The sequence below is a fragment of the Leptinotarsa decemlineata genome, unplaced genomic scaffold (genome assembly GCF_025532065.1).
Source record: "Leptinotarsa decemlineata unplaced genomic scaffold, Ldec_3_MD MMD2_tig00002974_RagTag_RagTag, whole genome shotgun sequence".
Taxonomy (NCBI): domain Eukaryota; kingdom Metazoa; phylum Arthropoda; class Insecta; order Coleoptera; family Chrysomelidae; genus Leptinotarsa; species Leptinotarsa decemlineata.
This window is the reverse complement of record NW_027412578.1, coordinates 12,843,663-12,866,825: the sequence shown is the minus strand read 5'-3', so window position 1 is coordinate 12,866,825 and position 23,163 is coordinate 12,843,663. Positions and strand designations below refer to the sequence as shown.

The 23,163-nt window shown below is 34.3% G+C and overlaps 1 protein-coding gene across 1 annotated transcript in view; it reads left to right on the top strand.

The window, feature by feature from the left end:
- The window catches only part of Cad99C (Cadherin 99C), a 104,632-nt gene that overhangs the window by 25,918 nt on the left and 55,551 nt on the right, over positions 1 to 23,163 (top strand). Inside the window, exons 2-4 of the mRNA XM_074177501.1 lie at positions 9,011 to 9,089; positions 13,480 to 13,545; positions 20,316 to 20,494. Of these exons, the coding sequence (XP_074033602.1) occupies positions 9,020 to 9,089; positions 13,480 to 13,545; positions 20,316 to 20,494 (315 nt within the window). The 5' untranslated portion in view covers positions 9,011 to 9,019. The remainder of the gene's footprint in view (positions 1 to 9,010; positions 9,090 to 13,479; positions 13,546 to 20,315; positions 20,495 to 23,163) is intronic.

Genomic DNA, 23,163 nt, shown 5'->3' with positions numbered 1-23,163 from the left:
ATGTCATCACTAAGCTTATTATATAGTTTAATCCCACACCACATGGGGTGATTCAATCAATCTACTATAAGGCTGATAAAGTTGAGGGTTATTTCTGGTGAAATGTTCATGGAGTTGCTCATTTCTAGGAATAATTGATATATTGTTTCTTATATATATATATATATATATATATATATATATATATATATATATATATATATATATATATATATATATATATATATATATATATATATATATCAGAGTTTGGTAGATATACAAACTAGGCATTGTTAATACACTATAACGAATGAATAATGGCCTGCAGTTTGCACTTGAAGATGCCCCAGCCAGAATTCTGATTACCTTTTTCTGAATAACAAACACTTCATCAGCTTTAGCTGATAAGCCCCACTGTTCAAGACCATAGGAAATCACTGACTGAATTAAACTGTGGTATAAAAGCATGAGAACATCAAGAGAGACTGTTTGTTTCAACCTACGAAGTAGGTTTACTGAGCTTCAGTTTGACACTATCAACATGGAACCTCCAGGTAACTTTATTATCAATATCAACACCCAAGAATTTAGTACAATTAACTTGATGTAAAGTTTCATTATTTAATCTTACCAAATAGCTTTCATCAACAGTTATATTTGTAGTAACAAAGTTGAGCATTTGAGATTTGGCAGAATTTAGCAGCAGGCCATTTGTAGAACACCACTCCTCAATTTGATCAGTTACTTCATTAGCTTTGACAATTACTTCGGACAAAGTTTCCGCAGATACCAAGATGTTCGTTGTCATCCGCAAAAATTATAGTAATGGAAGCTTTCGAACAAAATTTCGGAAGATTATTAATAAAAGAGGTCGTAAAACAGAGCCTTGAGGTACCCCTCTTACTATACATTTACTAACAGAGTTAATTCCATTCACACAGACCAGCTGACTACGGCCAGTCAGGTAAGATCTAACCCAATTCAATGCAGGGCCACGTATACTATAAAACTGCAATTTGTGTAGCAGTATGTCATGGTCAACGAGGTCAAAAGCTTTGCTCAAATCAAAAAATAACCCCAGAGTCTGATGTTTGTTTTCCAAGATTTCCAACACATGTTTAATGAGTTGATCAATCGCACGAACTGTGGATTTATTTCTTCTATAAGCATTCTGACTAGAAGAAAATAATCTGAATGATTCCGGGAAAATCAATGCGCCCCATCGTGTCAGCTATTGGAGCTCCTACCTACCAAATAGCGAAGTGGCTCACTAAGGAATTTGAAACCTTGTCTATTGCGGAACCAGGTTTTAGTATAAAAAACTCTTTAGAGTTCATACAACATACAAAAAACATGGTTCTGCAAGAAGGTGAGATTTTGGTTTCTTTTGATGTTAGTTCATTATTTCCTAGCGTCCCAATTCCACAGGGAACTACTAGAGAAAAATTATTTCAATAACAACGAAATCGATGAATTCGTTTCTCTTACCAATTTGTGTATGAAACAAAATGGTTTCCAGGTAGAAGGTTGCTTTTATGAACAACAGGAAGGAACGGCCATGGGAAATCTCCTGTCCCCCTACCTGGCAGACCTGTTCATGACCAGATTCGAAATGGAAACTAAAGAAAAGTGAAAGTATTTTCCTAGGATTTGGCTAAGGTATGTGGATGATATTTTCGCGGTATTCGATACCAAAAAATCGAATATCGAGGACTTTGTTTCCTTTTTAAATAATAGATGTCCATCAATAAAATTCACGTATGAGTTAGAAAATAAGGGACAACTACCATTTCTTGACGTTTTGGTAATGAGGAGCAAAGATGGAGGGTTAGAATACGATATATTTAGAAAAGAAACAAGCACGTACAGGTATATTCCTGACAGTTCACATCACTGTGGACAGCACAAACGTGCTGGGTTGAATTTTTTTGGTGCATCGTCTTTTGACTTTCCCTCTAACACATGATAGGTTCACAAAAGAAAAACGTACAATACAGGAAATAGCAGCCACTAACGGTTTCCCGAGGGGTATTGTAGATGACATAATTAGGAAAAAGAAGTTTAGGTTAAGAATGAACGAAATCTCGACTTTCAGAAAGGACAACAACCAAGATAAATACATCTCAGTTTCATACCACCAATATACGAAGAACTTTGGAAATATTTTCAAGGAACTAGGTATGAAGGTGGTTTTTAAAACAAGTCATACACTACAGAACCTTTTGGGAAGTCCAAAAGACAAAGTCGAGAATTCGGAAAAGTCTGGAATTTACGAAATTGAATGTAAGGACTGCGATGCAAAATATTATGGACAGACAAAAAGATCTATTAAAGTGAGATATAAGGAACACATAGCACACTTAAAATATGGAAGACCTGAAAAATCAGCAGTCGCCCATCATATTTTGCAACAAAACCATTCCATAGACTTCAGTTCTTTAAGATTAGTTAGACAAGTTAATAACAACAGGCAACTAGATGCCTATGAGAGTGTGGAAATAAGTAAACGTAATAATATTATGAATAACGATAACGGACCAATACCAAATAGCATACTATATAGCTTGTTGAAATAATATTGTTGGGTTTACTGATTACTACAAAAAGACACATTGTAAATATATTTAGATAGGCGAAACTAATTTTATAGAGCTGAAAATTGTTCTATATATAGCTGTAACATTTAAACATACATAAGGACATATTGTAAAATAATAGAAAGGCCAATTGTAAAATTAATTTAGGGTGGTACACTTGTATGGGTGGTATTACTGATTATCTACTTGTATGATGTACCTGATTAGTATAAGTAGCTTTAGTTTTGAGTAGTTATTAGTTTTATTTTCCTCTTGAAGATGATCACTTGGTGATCGAAACACGTGTCGAGGTGTAAAAATAACGATTTGGTGTTGGAAAAAAACTGCGGTAATATTGAATGATTCAAAGTAATCATATAATCTTTGATAGAAACAGTATTCAATGATCTTAGAAAAGTGACTAAGTAGCAATATAGGCCTGTAAGATGCACAGTCAGATCTCGAGCCCTTATTTTTATATATTGGCAAAACTTTGACAATTTCAGTATATCAGGAAACCTTCCCTCTATGAAAGTGGAGTTGACTATATTAGTCAAAGGCTCAGAAATTACATTGGCAACGTTTTTTATAACAAGACCAGGAATTTCATCAAATATGATGTATGAAGCTCTGCCCCCCAACCATACCCTGAAGTTGCTGAAGTGTTGTGTCCTTAAAAAAATACCACAAACCTACTGATCAAAGGAAAAGTAATATTTCATTTGGAATGTTCGCAAACCCCGAATAAAGATTTCATTTTGGAATAACGTAGCAGGAAAGCTGTGCTTTTGTTAGCTTCTGTTTGATTATACTTGGAATCATCTTTTGTAATTAGTACTGTGTAATTCGTTCAGACGAAAACCAGGAAAATAACATATTGTATGTTAACGACTGCCGAATCAACCAAACCCTCTTTTTCTGTCCATTGTTCATACGATATTGTTCCACCAAAAGGCCTGAACTGACACGTTCCAATTTGGCACAGACAAGCAGACTCGCAATTATCTGAGTCATCGAATGAAATCCATGGAGTCGCAGTGTTTTCTCAATTTACCGTTGCAGACTTACCGTGTTTACAAATCTACTTAGTTTTAGTGTCACGAATGAGATTCGGTTACGCTACTGACAGTATTCCGTTAGGTGATGTTCTCCTTCTCAGGTCAATCAAACAATTATCGACAAGAATTTAGGGAAGGCTTGACCATGACTGATGGGATTTTTGAAATGAGTTCACTTGTAGGTTTGAAATTTCAGTTGCCAGCGTAGTCTAATCAACAAGTTCAAAAACATGAAAAATAGAGATAAAGGTCCTAAAATATGAGCTATAGCTCATTCGATTCGGAATCACCTCTAGAAAAATGTTTTTTGAAGGGTTTTGGTGCAGGTAAAAAATAGCAAATATTATTAACAAAAGAAGATTTGAAAAAAATGGTATTTAGTTTTTCGTAAATACTCAAAAAATTTTAATATTTAAGCAATTTTGAAAAAAGCTCGTTGAAGAGGAGGAAATTTCCGATAAAAAAGTCCCTACTTCCGAAAGTCTATCTCCATTATTTATAATTTTAATTTGACGTTGCTACTAAAGAGAGTTTATCAAAAGAAATAATTTTTTTATAACATAAAATGTCATTTTAGAAATTTGAAAAAAATCTTGTATCTTCTTAACACTTGAATGAATCGAGTCCCGTAAAAAAAAAGTTTTATCACCATTTTTCAAAAAGTTATTCAATTGTTAACTAACAAAATTTTTCCAATCTCCATTCTCATAAATAATGGGATAAAAGGTATAAATAATTGGCCTATGAATTTTAAACTTCGTGGAGCCCTTTTGATATATATACTTCATACGATCCTGCGATAAAAGTTCATAAAACTTCATTAATTTTTTAATTATGATTTTTTATAACTATTGCAAAATGAAATATCTAAAAATTGTTGATACAATTTTTTTTCAATTGATATTTAGCTATGTCTGTTTTCACATTAAACAACGGCAGTTATTAACATGGGATATGAATTTTTTACGTAATTTGTCTATTAAATTGTTTTAAACAAATAGAGAAATTCAAGATTTTTGAAAAAATTTTTTTGCTATTTTATTGTCTAGAGATGGTTATGATTTTTTTTTAAATTTTTTCTTAATTTTAATTTTTAATTGTTTAAAATCGATTTTTTTATATTTTGAGGTGAACAGAAGTGGACCCAAAATACTACCCAGAGGAACACCGCATGATACATGAGCAAAATTAGAAGTTTTATCATTCAGAGTAACGCGTTGAAGTATATTTGATAAATATGAAGTAATAAGTTTGCAATCATTTTGGCCAAACTTTAAGTAGTGAAGTTTAGATAGGAGAAATCTGTGGTTTATCAAATCAAATGCTTTTGAAAAGTCAAGTAGGATGAGTAAAGTTGCTTTATTTTCATCAATACCTTTGATAATGTCATCCGTTATATTTGCAAGTGCACTCACACAACTGTAACCAGGTCTGAACCCCGATTGTTTTTGAGGTAGAATTTTCGACTGTTCAACAAAGATTCGTATTTGTATTTCCATAACTTTTTGTAGAACTTTGGACAGAGTAGGAAGAATACTGATTGATCTGAGGTGATTGAAGTCTTTTGGTTGGTTCACCTTCGGCAAGGCAACTATGTTAGCCATTTTCCATTGGGTTCATCCTGTAGAATAGTGTATGAAATAAATAAATGAATAAATCATTTCATCTGATATGTCTGACTTCTTATATATTTTTCGAGACTGTAGGAACATTCACAAAATAATTCTGGATATATCATTTAAGTCGGAACAATAGCATACATTAAAATGAAAAATGGCCCTTGTTCCAAACCCTGTGACACATCAAACCAAAAGACAAGTCTTCAGTCAATTTAATCATTTATTTACTACATTATCAAGTTTCTGAAATGTTTCTATATTGAAGGAAAAAAGCAATACACGATTCTTATACTTTCGGGTAATTGATTTTCTAGTAGTTTCTTGGTTCGATGCATCATCATCTTGTGATGCATAAGTACGTCTCGTAAAACATTTGACGTTGTTTTATTCGCTTTGGAAATGTTGCCCACGGATTATAGAGTAACGGATCAGTGAACACTCCTTATGGTAATCGGATCAAGTGCTCTTATAATTTTTATGGCATCAACTGGACTGAGGAGTCGCATTTTTATACCTGAACGCGATTGTTGTGCAGGAATTCAGATAATTTCTTTTATTGCTTCTTTGAGATTCCTTATCGAAACGGTAATGTAAGGAACGGACTATTTTTAAGGGTTTCGAAGGATTATCTAAAACATGGGAAAGATAGAGCGTTTCTTTTGAGAAATCTGAAGAAAAATTTGTTGACAGCACATAAAATTTGGTTACATCCAGTCAACGAGTCTACTGAGACAAATATAGTTGTGAAGGAAACAAAAACACAACTAAACAAAAGTATTTTCTCTATCCTATATTCAAACAAAAACATATTTATTTTACGTTTTGAGAAAAAATTGAATTACATTTTTGTTTCAATAAAATAGCATATTACTCTTAATATTCTTTATATTTATATTTATATTCTTTAAATGAATCTACTTTACTCTTTATTTCAGCGGAAAAAGCTTTCGAAAACTCTAGAAACAACCTATTAAGTCTCATGTTTAAATTGAAAATTTTGCACAATATTTAGGAGAGAGTTGGTATCATTGAATGGCAAGGACATTTTTCCAAGTATAGTGAAACAATCAAGTTAGCTCTTCGGGAGATGACCTGCTCCTGATGATGCCAACTTGTTTAGTGAAACGCTCGAGCTGATGTCATTTTTTGGTGACATTTTTCAGCCCTGTCCAAAAATAATGACCAAGGTGTCATTCGATTCGTATTTTTGCCTAGAAAGTTTAAGGAAAGGTCCGAAAATGCGCCGATAAAAATTACAAAAGTTATAAACAATTAAGTAAAAAAAAAAATGGGGCTTTAGTTTTTTCTTAATAACTCGGAAAATTTTCAAAACTTTTGAAATTTGAAAAAAGATTTGAAAAGATCAATGAATTTGCTCAAAAAAAGTCCCGACTCCCGAAACTGTATCTCGATTATCTATAATTTTTACAGAGCCCTGAAAATAGAGGCAAAATCGGGTACTCTGGCTTCCGCGCGCCTTTTGTCACTCTGACATAAAAACAAAAAAAATTATTTAAACATATTAAATGTAAATATTAAAGAATGAAAACATTCATATAATGTTGGGATACATCAATAAACAATAATCCGCAGTCAAAAAATTTTTATCCCAATTTTAACGTTAATTATAAATTTGTTAATTAATAAATTTTTCTGAATTGAAAGTTAATATAAAAATCCTTATAATTATTAAACTAAAACCCTGGATTTTTTCCTTTGGTCTAGTTATCCTTAATAGGCAAAAAAAATAGATTACCGTTGCCAAAATGAAAAAATTGTTATTTTCTATTTTTTATTAACAATTGAAAATTATAATTTTGTAAAAAATACATTACTTTTTTTTTTATTGTTTCAATGTCTCATGGCTAAAAACTAATTAATAATATTTTTTTAAATTTTTACAGCTATTGTTAATAAATACATTGTTTATAAGCGATTCGAAACATTTTTTTTGCATTATGTTAATGGAAAAAAATCAAGATTTTTAGAAAAAAAATGGTTTTTTAAAAAAATTTATTTGTTGCTAAAAAATGCGTTTGTTAATTAACAATCGTTTTTTGTAACTAAATATTAAAATTAAGGAACCTTTTTTTTAATCATATTGTTCTTTAAGGTTTTGAAAAAACTTTTTTTATTCTTTTTTTAATTGTTTATTTAAAAAAATTGTTATAAACAAATTATTTATTTTTTTCAATACTTTGTTCTATAATAAAACTAACTGTGTTTTTTCTTCAATTTATTCTATTTTTTATAAAACTTTCAATATTGTGATATTGAAAAAAAACACATAGTTACTTTCATTATAGAACAAAGTATTGAAAAAAAATAAATAAAAAAATGTTTTTTTCAAATAAACAATTGAAAAAAGAATTAAAAAAAAAGATTTTTCAAAACCTCAAAGAACAATAGAATTTATGATTTTAAAAAAACGGTTCCTTTATTTTAATGTTTAGTTGCAAAAAACGATTGTTAATTAACAAACGCATTTTTTAGCAACAAAGAAAATTTTTTAAGAAACCATTTTTTTTTAAATCATGATTTTTTTCAATTAACATAATGGAAAAAAAATTTTTGAATTGCTTATAAACAATGTATTTATTTATAATAAATTTATTAACAATAGCTGTGAAAAATTTAAAAAAATATTAATAATTAGTTTTTAGCCATGAGACATTGAAACAATACAAAATTGAAAAAAAAATTGTAATGTATTTTTTATAAAATTGTTAATAAAAAAATAGAAAATAACAATTTTTTTTAGTTTGGCAACGGAAAAAAATGTCAGGGTTTTAGTTTAATACTTATAGGGATTTTTATATTAACTTTCAATTCAGAAAAAGTTATTAATTAATAAATTTATAATTAACGTTGAAATTGGGATAAAAATTTTTTGACTGTGGATTATTGTTTATTGATGTTTCCCAACATTACATGAATGTTTTCATTCCTTAATATTTACATTTAATATGTTTAAATAATTTTTTTTGTTTTTATGTCAGAGTGACGAAAGGCGCGCAGAAGCCAGACTACCCGATTTTGGCTCTATTTTCAGGGCTCTGTAAAAATTATGAATAATCGAGATACAGTTTCGAGAGTCGGAACTTTTTTTTACGCAAATTCATTGATCTTTTCAAATTTCCAAAATTTTGAAAATTTTCCGAGATATTAAGAACAAACTAAAGCTCCATTTTTTTCACTTAATTGTTTATAATTTTGTAATTTTTATCGGCGCGTTTTCGGACCTTTCCTCAAACTTTTTAGGCAAAAATATGAATCGAATGATACCTTGGTCGTAATTTTTGGACAGGGCTGAAAAATGTTACAAAAAAAAGTACATGTGAACGACTGATGTTTCAATAGATTTATTTCAAATATTAAGTTGTGAGCCAATGTTCAAATCACAACTGCAGTTTTTTCTTATGTCATTTTACCACTCAGCATTGAAACTAGTTATTCGAAATAACATAATTAGAGAATGATTTTGAATATTTTTTCAGGTTACTTCTGATTATCTGTTTGAAATTTAATGGTATTACTCTCATTCTTGGATATTCTTCGCAAATGTATCTCATAACCTGATATGAGTCATAAAAAAAGTGTACTCGTGAGTTAAGGTTCGCTCGTTAAATAATATACTATTACGTCGCATTCGGCAAAACGTTTTTTGAAGTAGTCACAGCCATTTGAAGTGAAAAATGAAGACCGCAATGAATTTTTTATCTAATACTCGTATATTGGTTCATGACAAAAATCTTACTGAAATATTTTGTTGCAGGATTCCCGAATGGCGTCCATTTTTTGGATAGCATGCTCGATATGGTTACTGCTCTTTCTGCCAAAGACTGAAGCCCAAGGTAAGTTAATCAATAATAGCATAAACTGTTTCTTTCTTCTGATCTGTACTCAATGATATAAACGAAAAGCAAGCCAGGTCCAAAATCGGCTGTTGTAATGCGGTTCCTTCAGGTCATGGTGAAGCTGAAACTGAGGCTAGTTTCGATACTAGTAGTATCAAACAGATTGTGGTTATCGGAATTGCATGCTGAACCTCCATTCAACGGTTCCAAGTTCCTGGAGAAACCCTACAAGGATTTGAAATGTCTACAGAATAGAGATTGATACTGAATGAAGCACGTGAAGTCATCAGCAGTTCGGATACTTTCCTCCTCTCTCCATAAGGAAATAGAAATTGAAGCTGTCTTTTCTTCCCAAGCAGTTCATAGTGGTTTTCGATATAGAACAAGATCAAATTTCGTCAGCAATTTGGAACCTATTCACATATTCTCGTTCAGTGTCGAAAACTATACAGAGTTCACCAGTTGCTCGGGCAGCTGCCCTAAAGAGAAATGCTCTATTTCCTGCTCTCCCATGGTCGCGGACCATACAAAGAAGTGGATCCAAACTCCTGACAACTTCACAGGTTCCATCCATTACCATTCTGTCATGTAGACACGCCAACTCAGAAGTCCACGGCCTCCCTGTTGTCGGAGGAAGTACAACAGTGGAACCGACGATTTGGTACATCATTTTTAGGGTCTTTACGTAGAGTTGATACAGCTCCTCCCGAGTCCACTTCACTACTCCAAATGAATAGAGTAAGATTGGAAAGGCAAGCATATTCGTCGCAGCAACTTTGTTCTTTCTCGACATCAGTTCCGATGACGAGATCTGCAGAAGTTTGTGCTGATACTTCCCTCGGAGACGGTTCTTTACTGCTGTTACATCTTTTGAGTGGCGTTGTTCCACCCTGAGGAAAGTATACGTCTCTCCGGCATCCAGATGGTGCAGGATGCTTCTATCTACGAGCTGGACATCCTCTGCGTAGTCTCCTCATCATCCTCTTTTGAGATGGACCGTGGCACATTTGTCTATCCTGAATTTCATACAGATAACATGCGTGTACTCTTCCACCACCCTCAAGGACTGATGGAGATCCTTTTATTCATCAGGATCATCATCAAACAAATGGGTGAGCTTGTGCCTCCGGTGCCACAGTTATACCCTCGAACATTATTATTATTATTTTACGAGTTGCAACTTGGAGTTTCTAGATGTTTTCTTTTTCTTTTATATCTTTATACACACATCGGAAAAGTCTAAGGGATATTTTTAAAAATGGCAATAATTTTTTTTTTAGATCGCTTTAGGGAAAAAAAGTTGACGGGTGATTATTAAACGAATGTAACTTACAACAAAATTTATTGAATGGTCAAAAATACTGAGTGCGCATATAAGCAAAACAAAAAAAAATATGGCTCTTCTTTGGCACCCCGAAAAAAATCATAATACAAAAAAAATTGGAATCAGTACAAAGTATGGCCTCCACGCTGGTTTATTACGGCCCTACATCTATCGTGCATCGACAAAATGAGATTGTCAATGTCTTGTTGAGGTACATTTGCCCATTCAGCGATTAAAAGCTCTCTCAATTGAAATGTTGTGTGAATGTTCCCCATATGCGGAGCAATTCTTCGTTGAAGCATGTGCCACACATGCTCGATGGGATTCAGGTCCGGTGATTGTGCTGGCCATGGCAATACATCAACTCCTTCGTTGGTGAGCCAGTCAGTCACTAGACGCGCGACATGTGGACGAGCATTATCGTGCATTAGGTGGAAGTTTTCACCAACAGCACCAGCAAACGGACGGACGATAGGTAGAAGAATGGTGTCGAGGTACTGTCGAGCTGTGAGGGAGCGATTTGAAAAAACGAGATCGGTTCTGCCGCCGATCATGATTCCGCCCCATAGCATTACTGTACCACCTCTGTATGTGTGGACTTCCAGGACGTGTCTCAAACGTTCATTATTTCCAGGTCGTCTCCAGAGTCTTACTCGACGAGAATCTGGATGAAATCCAAATCTGTATTCGTCTGCAAACAAAACTGTGGCCCAATCATTTGCATCCCAGTTTTGATGTTCTTGACACCACTTTAATCTTCTACCGCGATTGCCTCTCAACAAAGGTGGACATCTAAGTGGCCTTCTGTTGTGGAGATCTGCTTCATGCAGTCGATTTCTGACAGTATAACGACCAATGGTTACCTGGTGCGTCTGCTGCAACACGTTAACCAACTCAGGTGCTGTGATTGTCGGTTGTCTTCTTGCGGTTAAGACCAAAAATCGGTCTTGAACTGCAGTTGTAGCGCGTTCTCGCCCTGGATGTTGTTCGGCTTGACTGCCAGTTTCACGGAAACGCCGCCACAATCGACTGATAACACTTTGGGAGACCCCCAAACGAAGAGCTACATCATTTTGTCGCATGCCACCTTGAAGAAGCCCTACAGCTCTATTCATCTCAGCCAATGGTAAGTGATGGCGTTCCATGTTAAAGCACAATATTTCCAGTTTAATTGGTGAGCAAGAACTGCATAGAATGTACAAACTCGACACTTTCAGATAATTCATTTTAGCCGAAACCCTACAGTTTGTAAAAAACTTGATAAAAGATTAGTTACCGTTTTTGCAGGCTTTGTTCAACCCATAGAAATCTACAGGGTGGTCGAGTGTACCAATTTAATCGAAAGTTAACGACCTCATGCATTTATTTTTATGATATTTAGTATGTTATAAAAATATCCCTAGACTTTTCCGATGTGTGTATATGGTCTAAGATTTATGGTGAAAAAATCGAGCTGAAGTTAGAACTGACGAACGATTGTGAAATAAATATATCCACCTGTGCTTATGATGATCCAATGTATCCGATACAGCGCACCCAATCGATAAACAAGATATTAAAAAAGAAGCGTGCTGTCAATACTTTTTCTTCGGACGATTTAGCAAGAATACGTTGAATATAACCTGCTCTACGAGTTTCGTAGTAACGTCGTCCTACATACATTTCCTCCGACAACATTCGAATGCAGAACCATCGATATTTAATCGAGTCCTTGGGGTACAGGATGAGCGACTCGATTACAAGTTACCGGAAAAAATATTTTTTGACTTGTTGACTTGTTTCCCACATGATTTTATGTGGCTGAAGTTAGCTTTAGATTTAAATCCGATTCTTTCGATTTTACAGTTGACCAGATGAATAATGCTCATAATGATAGTTTCTCGAAATATGTCTACTTCACATTGAATTTTGGAGGTAGAAATGCGTGATGATATCACGCATATTGGAATTCACATCAAAGATTACACTAAAAGGGCGAGTCACTACCCGTAACAGGCATACCTTCAAAAAAGAGTTTCGCAAACCGTTTCGAGATATACTTGGATTTAAAACACAAAAAAATGCAAAATGACAGCTTCAGTGAAAATTGAGAGGTAATCAGGCTGCCTAAACCTGGAAAGGGTGGTCTCGCCCCTATTGCTACAAGTAATGACGATTTCTACTGATAATTGATATCTCTCCACCAAAAACATGACGAGATTGGCAGAAATTTCATTTGTCAAATGATGAAAAAAAAATTCTGTATAGATGGCACATGGAGATTTATGATAGTTAATAGACTGAAAGGAGGTTCAACCCCTAATATAAAATTTCTGCCCAGGTCAATTTCTGACGAGAAAATCGAAATCCACGAAAATCTATTATAAGAACATATAGAAATCAACACTAATATCATGAAAATAAATATCATCTATATTAATTGATAATGAATAGGGTAGACCCGCCCTTATTATGTCAATATATATAAATTTCTGTTTGTCAAAAACTGAACGAGATCGGAAAAATTTTCTGTACTCAAATGATTCAGTATAACCCTCTCGATGAAATGCATATAGGGATTCATAGCAAAGATCAGTCCATAAGGGCAAGTCGGCACCCCCACAGAAATATATTTGAAAAAGTGTTCGGCAAGAACCTGTTGAGATCGACTAGAATCGGAAACAGAAAAGTAGTGAGAATGAGCCTTACTAAAATATCAAATAGTCACTACTCAGGCTTAAGCAAAATAAAAAGGGTAAAATCACCCCTATTGGTAGGCCTTGTGTAGTACGCTATACTTTTATTTCAGCTACGTTAATAATTTTAAAACTACCAAAATTGTTATTGTCGAAAATCTTTGTCGCCCCGTATCTTCGAATCAAAGCGCCCAATCAAGAATCATCAAAGGACAAAATATCCTTAGAATAGTGCAAGGAATAGCCCGCATGTTAAATAAACACCCTGTATGTTCAAATCGAAAATTCCTATCGTGTTCTATGAAATGTTTTCTGAACGATCCGCTTTACGTATGCAAGCTTTCGACTTCGTAATCACCTTTATTTATCTGCATGCTTTCATTTTCAGGATTATGCGAAGTGGAAAACGGAGCATCGAACATCATTTTAGATATCGAGGAAAGTAGAGGAACGTGTAAGTATATCACTCTTTATTTCCAATAAGTTGATTGTTTGTACAAAGAAACGCTGTAACGGCAACAACGATTATTATTAATTGCGAGGAAAATGGGTCAATGGCGAGCACACTTAGGAAATGTTATCGTACATATAAGGTTTTTTCGTTGATGTTTGTTGGCGTGTTTATCAAAATCAGCAATATTGCTTCGGTAGGTAATGGATTGAAAATGTCCGACTTTAAACCCAAAATTACGACTTTGAATACGACTTTGAACTCCAAATTTAAATTTTGATCTCAAAATTTTGACTTTCAATTCGAAATATCCACTTTAATCTCAAAATTTCGACTTTTTTCTCGAAATCACGAATTTCAACTCGAAGTTGCGACTTTGATCTCGAAATTTCGAGTTAAAGTTCCAAATCACGACTCTAAACCCAAAATTTCAACTTTAATCTCGAAATTTCGACCCTAAATGTGGAATTACGAATTCAAATACGACTTTAAAATGTAAATTTTGACGTGGATTTCTTAAATTCGAATTTAAATTCAATATTTGGACTTAACCTCAAAATTACAAACTTGAACCCGAAACCTCGACTTTAATCTCGAAATTTCGACTTTAATCTCGAAATTTCGACTGTAATTTCCAAATTACGACTTCAAACTCATAATTTCAAAATTGCTCTGGAAATTTCCACCCTAAATGCGGAATTATGAATTCAAATAGGACTTCGAAATCCAAATTTTGATATGATCTCAAAATTTCGACTTCGAATTCAAAATTTGGGCTTCAACCTCGAAATTACGAATTCGAATTCAATATTTCGATGTTGATATCGAAACCTCAACTTTAAACTTGAAATTTCGACACTAAATGCGGAATTACGAATTCAAATAGGACTTCAAAATCCAAATTTTGACTTTGATCTCAAAAATTCGACTTTGAACTCAAGATTTGAGCTTCAACCTAGAAATTACGAATTTGAACTCAATATTTCGATTTTGATATCGAAACTTCGACTTTAATCTCGATATTTCGACATAAATTTACAAATTACGACTTCAAACTCAAAATTTTAACTTTAACCTCAAAGTTTCGACCCTAAATGTGGAATTACGAATTCAAATACGACTTTAAAATCCAAATTTTGACTTTGATCTCAAAAATTCGACTTTGAATTCAAAATTTGGGCTTCAACCTCGAAATTACGAATTTGAACTCAATATTTCGATATTGATATCGAAACTTCGACTTTAATCTCAATATTCCGACTTAAATTTCCAAATTACGACTTTAAACTCAAATTTTCAACTTTAACCTCGAAACTTCCACCCTAAATGCGGAATTACGAATTCAAATATGACTTTACAATCCAAATTTTGACTTTGATCTCCCAAATTCAACTTTGAATTCAAAATTTGAGCATCAACCTCGAAATTACGAATTTGAACTCAATATTTCGATATTGATATCGAAACTTCGACTTTAATCTCAATATTCCGACTTAAATTTCCAAATTACGACTTTAAACTCAAAATTTCAACTTTAACCTCGAAATTTCGACCCTAAATGCGGAATTACGAATTCAAATACGACTTTAAAATGCAAATTTTGACTTTGATCTCGCAAATTCAACTTTGAATTCAAAATTTGAGCATCAACCTCGAAATTACGAATTTGAACTCAATATTTCGATATTGATATCGAAACTTCGACTTTAATCTCAATATTCCGACTTAAATTTCCAAATTACGACTTTAAACTCAAAATTTCAACTTTAACCTCGAAATTTCGACCCTAAATGCGGAATTACGAATTCAAATACGACTTTAAAATGCAAATTTTGACTTTGATCCCAAAAATTCGACGTTGAATTTAAAATTTGGGCTTCAACTTCAAAATTTCAAATTTGAACTCGAGAATTCGATATTGATATCGCAACCTTGATTTTATTCTCGAAGTTTCAACTCTGAACTCGAAATTACGACTTTAAATACGACTATGAACTCTAAATTTCGATTTTGAAATTTTGACTTCCAATTCGAAATTTGGACTGAAATCTCGAAATTTCGAGTTTTGAATCTCCAATTGCTTCAAACTTAAAATTTAGACATTAATCTTGTAATATCGACTTCAATACCGAAATTTCGAAAAATCTATTTTAAAATCGAAAAAAATTATCAGCGATTTTTCAAAATTTGACAAAATTTGACGTAACAAAAATAATTGTTGTGGAATAGAATTCGAAAAACGTGATATTTAGTGACCTCACCAATTCAATTTCAGAACTTTCTTTAGAGTTCTGACAACTCTAATGAATTTAGTAGATTTTGGTTTACCCAAAAAGTTCCCACTTCCCGGACAGTTGTCGAAAAAATTATTTGCAATATTTTCAGCGTTCATTCGTATATTTTAGAAATAATTTCATGTTTTCTGTATTGAAAACAGCTAGTTTTGTAAAATTGGAATTCCTGGCGTCAACTAACAACACTTTTTCTACACCAGGACAGTTTGTGAGGCAATTTTTGAGAATGACATTCCACTAGCACTGCCTACAAGAAAACCTTATATCGTTTATAACCAGCGCCCGGTTCTCGTGAGACAATATCGAACTGGTGCCTTATCTCAACATCGTTCAGCGACAAACACGTTCAATTCACAGAAAAAAAGCAATCAAATATATTTCCTTGAAACCAATTCTACTCGTAATTATCAATGTTAGTTACATTGTTCCCTGATCGAAATCTCTCGGCATGGCTATCTGAATTGATCTAGTCAAACAATCCTGGGATTTTGTTTTTTCTCGTGCCGGTTATGAAACTTGAAACATACTTTTTCTGTTGTTAACAATGTTGCGTTGGTTGTGTGAGGATTTATGTAATTCGTTGTGGTGAGAGTACATTCTTATTGAAAGAGGTCATGCCTGGTAATCTTTGCGCATCATCATCATCAATAATATGAACAAGAGGGATGATGCGCAAAGATTACCATCAACATGGATATCCGTTTTATCGCTTCGCACAAGCAATCAGACCGCTCGACCCCAGAAGCAAAACTCGGCACATGACAATACAGGTACAATTACAGAGGCAGCTCAGGTGATAAGACCAAAATAGGTAGTCGAGCAAACACGGGTAGTGGCAGTAACGCAGGTAAAGGGAAACATCCATCCCTATAAATTGAGACACAGAGTTCGAACTAATCAGTCTGGTTGAAAAAACCAGCCATCACCAGAAGATGGCAAATGAGACTTTGCCGAAACGTTGTGAAAATAATCCTTATGAGGATAAAATACACAGAACACGGAGCGAAACCCGAGAAAACAGCTCATCATATACACACATCGGAAAAGTCTAGGGATATTTTTAAAAATGGCAATAATTTTTTTTTAGATCGCTTTAGGGAAAAGAAGTTGGCGGGTGATTATTAAACGAATGTAACTTACAACAAAATTTATTGAATGGTCAAAAATACTGAGTGCGCATATAAGCAAAACTAAAAAAAATATGGCTCTTCTTTGGCACCCCGAAAAAAAATCATAATACAAAAAAATTGGAATCAGTACAAAGTATGGCCTCCACGCTGGTTTATTACGGCCCTACGGCCCAAAATGAGATTGTCAATGTCTTGTTGAGGTACATTTGCCCATTCAGCGATTGAAAGCTCTCTCAATTGAAACGTTGTGTGAATGTTCCCCATATGCGGAGTAATTCTTCGTTGAAGCATGTCCCACACATGCTCGATGAGATTCAGGTTCGGTGATTGTGCTGGCCATGGCAATACATCAACTCCTTCGTTGGTGAGCCAGTCAGTCTCTAGACGCGCGACATGTGGACGAGCATTATCGTGCATTAGGTGGAAGTTTTCACCAACAGCACCAGCAAACGGACGGACGATAGGTAGAAGAATGGTGTCGAGGTACTGTCGAGCTGTGAGGGAGCGATTTGGGAAAACGAGATCGGTTCTGCCGCCGATCATGATTCCGCCCCATAGCATTACTGTACCACCTCTGTATGTGTGGACTTCTTGGACGTGTCTGAAACTTTCATTATTTCCAGGTCGTCTCCACAGTCTTACTCGACGAGAATCTGGATGAAATCCAAATCTGGATTCGTCTGTAAACAAAACTGTGGCCCAATCATTTGCATCCCAGTTTTGATGTTCTTGGCACCACTCTAATCTTCTACCGCGATTGCCTCTCGACAAAGGTGGACATCTAAGTGGCCTTCTGTTGTGGAGATCTGCTTCATGCAGTCGATTTCTGACGGTATCACAACCAATGGTTACCTGGTGCGTCTGCTGCAACACGTTAACCAACTCAGGTGCTGTGATTGTCGGTTGTCTTCTTGCGGTTAAGACCAAAAATCGGTCTTGAACTGCAGTTGTAGCGCGTCCTCGCCCTGGATGTTGTTCGGCTGGACTGCCAGTTTCACGGAAACGCCGCCACAATCGACTGATAACACTTTGGGAGACCCCTAAACGAAGAGCTACATCATTTTGTCGCATGCCACCTTGAAGAAGCCCTACAGCTCTATTCATCTCAGCCAATGGTAAGTGATGGCGTTCCATGTTAAAGCACAATATTTCCAGTTCAATTGCTGAGCAAGAACTGCATAGAATGTACAAACTCGACACTTTCAGATTATTAATTTTAGCCGAAAACTTACAGACAACAACAGACAAAGAAGAACCAAAAAAACATCCCCTAGATCAAGAGAAGACTCCACACGACAGACAATCTGTGACACTACCTTATATCAAAGGTGTGACCGACAAAATCGGGAGAATACTAAGACGTAAAAACATTCGGACAACCTACAAACCACACAAAACGATATCCAGTTGGCTGCCCAGACCGAAAGAGAGAATCTCCCTAGAAAACCAAGGAGTATATAGCATCACATGCGAGGACTGTGGACAACAATATATCGGTCAGACCAACAGACGTATATCTGCCAGAACCCAGGAGCACAAAAACTCGATAAGAACAAAACAAACCTCCTCTGCCCTCTTTCAACACCATCTACAAACAGGTCACAAGATTAATTTTGAGTCCACGAAACAGATAGCACAGGTGCAAAACCCAAGAATTCGACAAATCAGGGAAGCAATCGAAATCGAAAAGCAAGGCCTCATCAACAAAAGGGATGACTCACTAAACATCCCAAGGATTTGGAAATCAATAATTAAAAACAACCACCAAAGACAACCACAAATTGATAATGAACCATCGCAGGTAGGAGAACCGCCAGAAGACATTCACAACCCTCAGGTAGAAAAACAGGTAGGAGAACTACCAAAAGCCATCAACAACCGTCAGGTAGGAAAACAGGTAACAAATCCATACAACTTACGCAAGCGAAACCATATAAAAACACCACAAGAAGAACCTAACATCAGTTACACCTCTCGAAGCGAAGCAGTAACTCGTCTTGATAATGCCATCTGAGATGATGGCGAAACGTCGACTATCGAATAGTACCCAACGGATGAACACCCGGAAGAACAACACATCATATTCTACCATCCGTGAAAACCTACATTGTAATATATATATATATATATATATATATATATATATATATATATATATATATATATATAGAGTGGTGTACGGTAAAATAGATTAACAGGGTCTCTCAGTTAAAAAATCAAAAATCAAACTCTGCAAAAACAATTAATTGAACATATAAATTGACGAGAAAGTTATATATGTATAGGAATACATATAAGAAGTATAAATCTGGAGTATATAAATTGAAGTGTGGAACGTGCCCTAAGGTGTATATTGGTCAAACTGGCAGGACATTTACGAATCGAATCCAGGAACATCATTCGAGCTATGTAAATAAGAAAACAAATTCAACATATTCAAGTCATCTTCTAGAAGAAAATCATATCTTCAACGTTCGAAATTTTGCACAAAGAAAATAAAGGTTTACAATTGAATCATGTGGAAGCAATGGAAATTAATAAACTTAAAAATTCAAACATTCTAATGAATGACCAACTAGATTTGAATAGATCACCATTATTGAATTTGTTTTCTCAAAAACCGAGAAAGAATTATTATTGATGTAGGTGTGAGGTAATATGCTTCAGGTGATCATAATTGATAAGGTACGTTGAGTTCAGGTAATTCGTTGGAGGTAGTCTCATTTATGGTTACCTGTAGTATATAAATATTAATGTTAATCACAACTTGAAGTATAAATCCCTTGAAAAAGCTAATGTTTTAGCGAAACATGTTGTGATATATTTTTCAAATAAAGTTTGTGGAGATCGAAACGTCAGGTGTAGTTTTTAAATTACTATGGATCTTCATCAAGTAGCGGCCGAATCAATCTGAAAAAAAAACAAACTGAACAAGTTCAACGATGACGTAAGACACGATTCATGTGTGATCTGTCAAAAATAGTGTTGCCAAAAAGATTCCAGCAAAAGAATCACTCATTACGTCTCCAGTCAACACTGTTAGTTTCCTAGTACAAAAGAGAATTCCTTAGTCTATCCGCAATTTGATGATTTGGTAGACCCTCATGCAAAGCCACTATTGCCAGACATAATTGCGAATTAGATATGAACCACTTTTTTGACATTGGTATCCGAAATTACAGGAAATTGTTAATTGTAAGCATGTTTGGATGCCTAGCACCGGTGAAAGAAATAAAAATCAAATGTACAATAAACCAACTTTAATAGATATTTCGTTTCACAACTTACTATGGGGTTCCAAGAATGTTGACAATGCATGTATAACTTTATTAACTGGTGATGTTTTCAGCGATAAGCCAAGAAACAATCCCACCAGAGTTACCAATTAGCGGCGAGCCAAACGTAGATATATTCCTGGATCTGTCCTTTCCGAAAGGAGTTCCTTTATTTTTCCTGAACGAAAAGAAGCTGCAGCTGCTTGCCCCGCTGGATAGAGATGAGAACAACCTATCACACATCGTGTTCCAGGTGAGAAAGTTTCGAATGAGATTTCGCTTATATCGCGCGTAATGTTCGCTACTGATTGATGCGGAGATAATAATGAAAATTGTGAATGCATTTGTGTTTGTGTGTGGCCTGAAAAACTTTCTATAAACGATGACATTAAAAACGAATCAGGAATTTTAGGTGAAGGAGTCGTGCAGCTTTTACAGATAATGTGAACCAGTACACTGACAAAAAATTGTTCGAGTCTCTGATGACTTTATAAAGTAGTTATGTATCTATTTGTTTGTCGTATCTTGGCTGTCTTTTCTTCTTCTCTTGGCGGTCTTCTCATTAGTTTTGACAATCAGCAATGAAGCATATTTCCCCAGAATGTGGAATGAAAGAAACATAATTGTACTGATTTTTTAGTGAAGGAGAAAAAACAATGTTTTACATCATTATCATCATAATTATTATTTGCTACACTTATAGTTTACATTATCTGGTTAAATCATCAATTGGTATTGATAGTGATGGTTGTTTGGTATTGACATAAATTATCCTCAATATTTCAGAAGTCATTGATGGTTCAGTGATAATATAATCTACTTTGTTAATGAAAACTTCGTAAATTTAAATTTGTTAAAAAAAAAAATTGAGGTACGTTATGTGTTTGTGTCCATACAAATTAATCATTATCAATCAATAACGGGCTTCTTTTGGTTTCTGAACCTTTCCTTCAGTTTGACAATAGTAATTCACATTTGTTTGAAGGTGATTGACAATGTTTCGTGATGAATTTCACTAGTTCGGACTTCCATTGTCTATTATATAAAATGATTTGAAATCCCTGGAACAATTATTCTTTTTTACTTGTTTCAGGGATTTCAAATCATTTTATATAATAGACAATGGAAGTCCGAACTAGTGAAATTCAGTAATTTACATAACAAGTAATTCACGTAACAACAAATTCCTGGAAAAACGGTTGAGGCTTTTGCGACTGAGGTTTTCAGTGTCATTATGTTCTGGATTTGAAGGCTGTGGGTTTTTTGTCGTTTCTTTGCAATTTAATAATAATAATAATAATAAATAAGTTACAGGAGATTCTGGTACTCATTGGCGAAAGCTACTCTAACTCAACCAACAAGCACCACTCCATAATGCACAAGAACATACAGAAATCAAATACGTGGTACCACGAAATAATAAACAAATAAAAATAATAATTTGTGATTACCCCCTAAAGAGAGTTAATGAATAATTACATTTAATTTATCTGTTGTTTATTAATTTGTCCATTGAGCAAAAGTTGACATTACTGACTATCATAGATATAATTTTTATATTTGTATTTCAGTTTTCTGATATTGAATCTCTTCAATTGCTCGGGCAATGAATTATAGAGTTTTACAGCACCAAAAAGAAATGATCTCTGAAACTGTGCAGTGCGATGTTGTGGAATAGTTAATTTGTTTTTATGTCTAATGTTTCTTGAGTGACTATTTTCACGCAGAATTAGTTTTTGTATTAAAAGGGGAGAATGGAGAAGGGTAATCAGTTTATGAACAAAAGTTTATCCAAACATATTGAAATTGTTCTGAATTCGTACAAATTTCTTGAGGTTCATTGGCGGTAGATTCGGATACATTTCATTGAACTTTCTACATGTTCTGCTGATAATTTTGTCACACTGTCCAAAAATAATAAACAAATTCATAAGAACTTCGTTTCAATAGTTTTGTTCCATCGTTTTGAAGGTATGTCGATATTATTAGGAGAATGTCACAACGCTACTGTCAAATAGTAATCATGGCCTGCTTACCAAATACCGAATGGAAATACCATTCTGAAAGGACATTTTCACAAATAAATGTTCATAAGTCCGAAACTTGACTAGTTAGGTATAGGTATGATATACATAGAAAGAAAGCAAATTTCAGCAGCTTTCCGAATTTTCAATAATATACAGGGTGTTCCATTTAAAATAATCAAATTTCAGCAACTTTTTCAAGCAAACGAAAAAACTGTATTTTTTTACCACCCTGTATTGAAGTAACGGAGATTAGGCTGACGTGTGGGAAGTGTCCAAGTATCACCTAACTCCAAACCAAATTTCGATATCATAGTACTTCTTAACTAAAAGATATCGGCATTTTTAGAAGTCATGATTTTCGAAGAAAAAAATTGAAATTAATTTTTATTTCGAAAACGGTAACAGATAGGTATAGGGAAATATCAAGAAAAGTTGTCGGGCAATTGTTGGAGATTCCAAAAATAATATTATATACAGAGTGTTCCATTTGAAAAATCAAAGTTGCTACTGCTTTCTAATAGAAGCGGCAACACCGCATTGTCGAAAATATTTTAGTTGGCTAGAGAATGTCCGAATATGCCCTCCATCAAATTTTCAAAGTGATCCGTTGTCTGGTTCACCAGAAACGTCTAATGTGCCATCCACCGTGAATCAGCCTGTATAAAGCTCCAAATCATCTGCAAACATAAACCTATTGCAATTCAATAACTCACAAAGATCGTTGACGAAAGTAAAAAATAATAACGGACCCAAATTTGTACCTTGTGGTACTCCACTAACGTATTCGAGATGTTATCTCTTCAGAAAATCCATTGATTTCCAGCCTGCTAGCCTCGATAAGTTCTTATTTATTCGGATCTTATTTCGTACCTTGACTAGAGCGATTGTTTTTCGA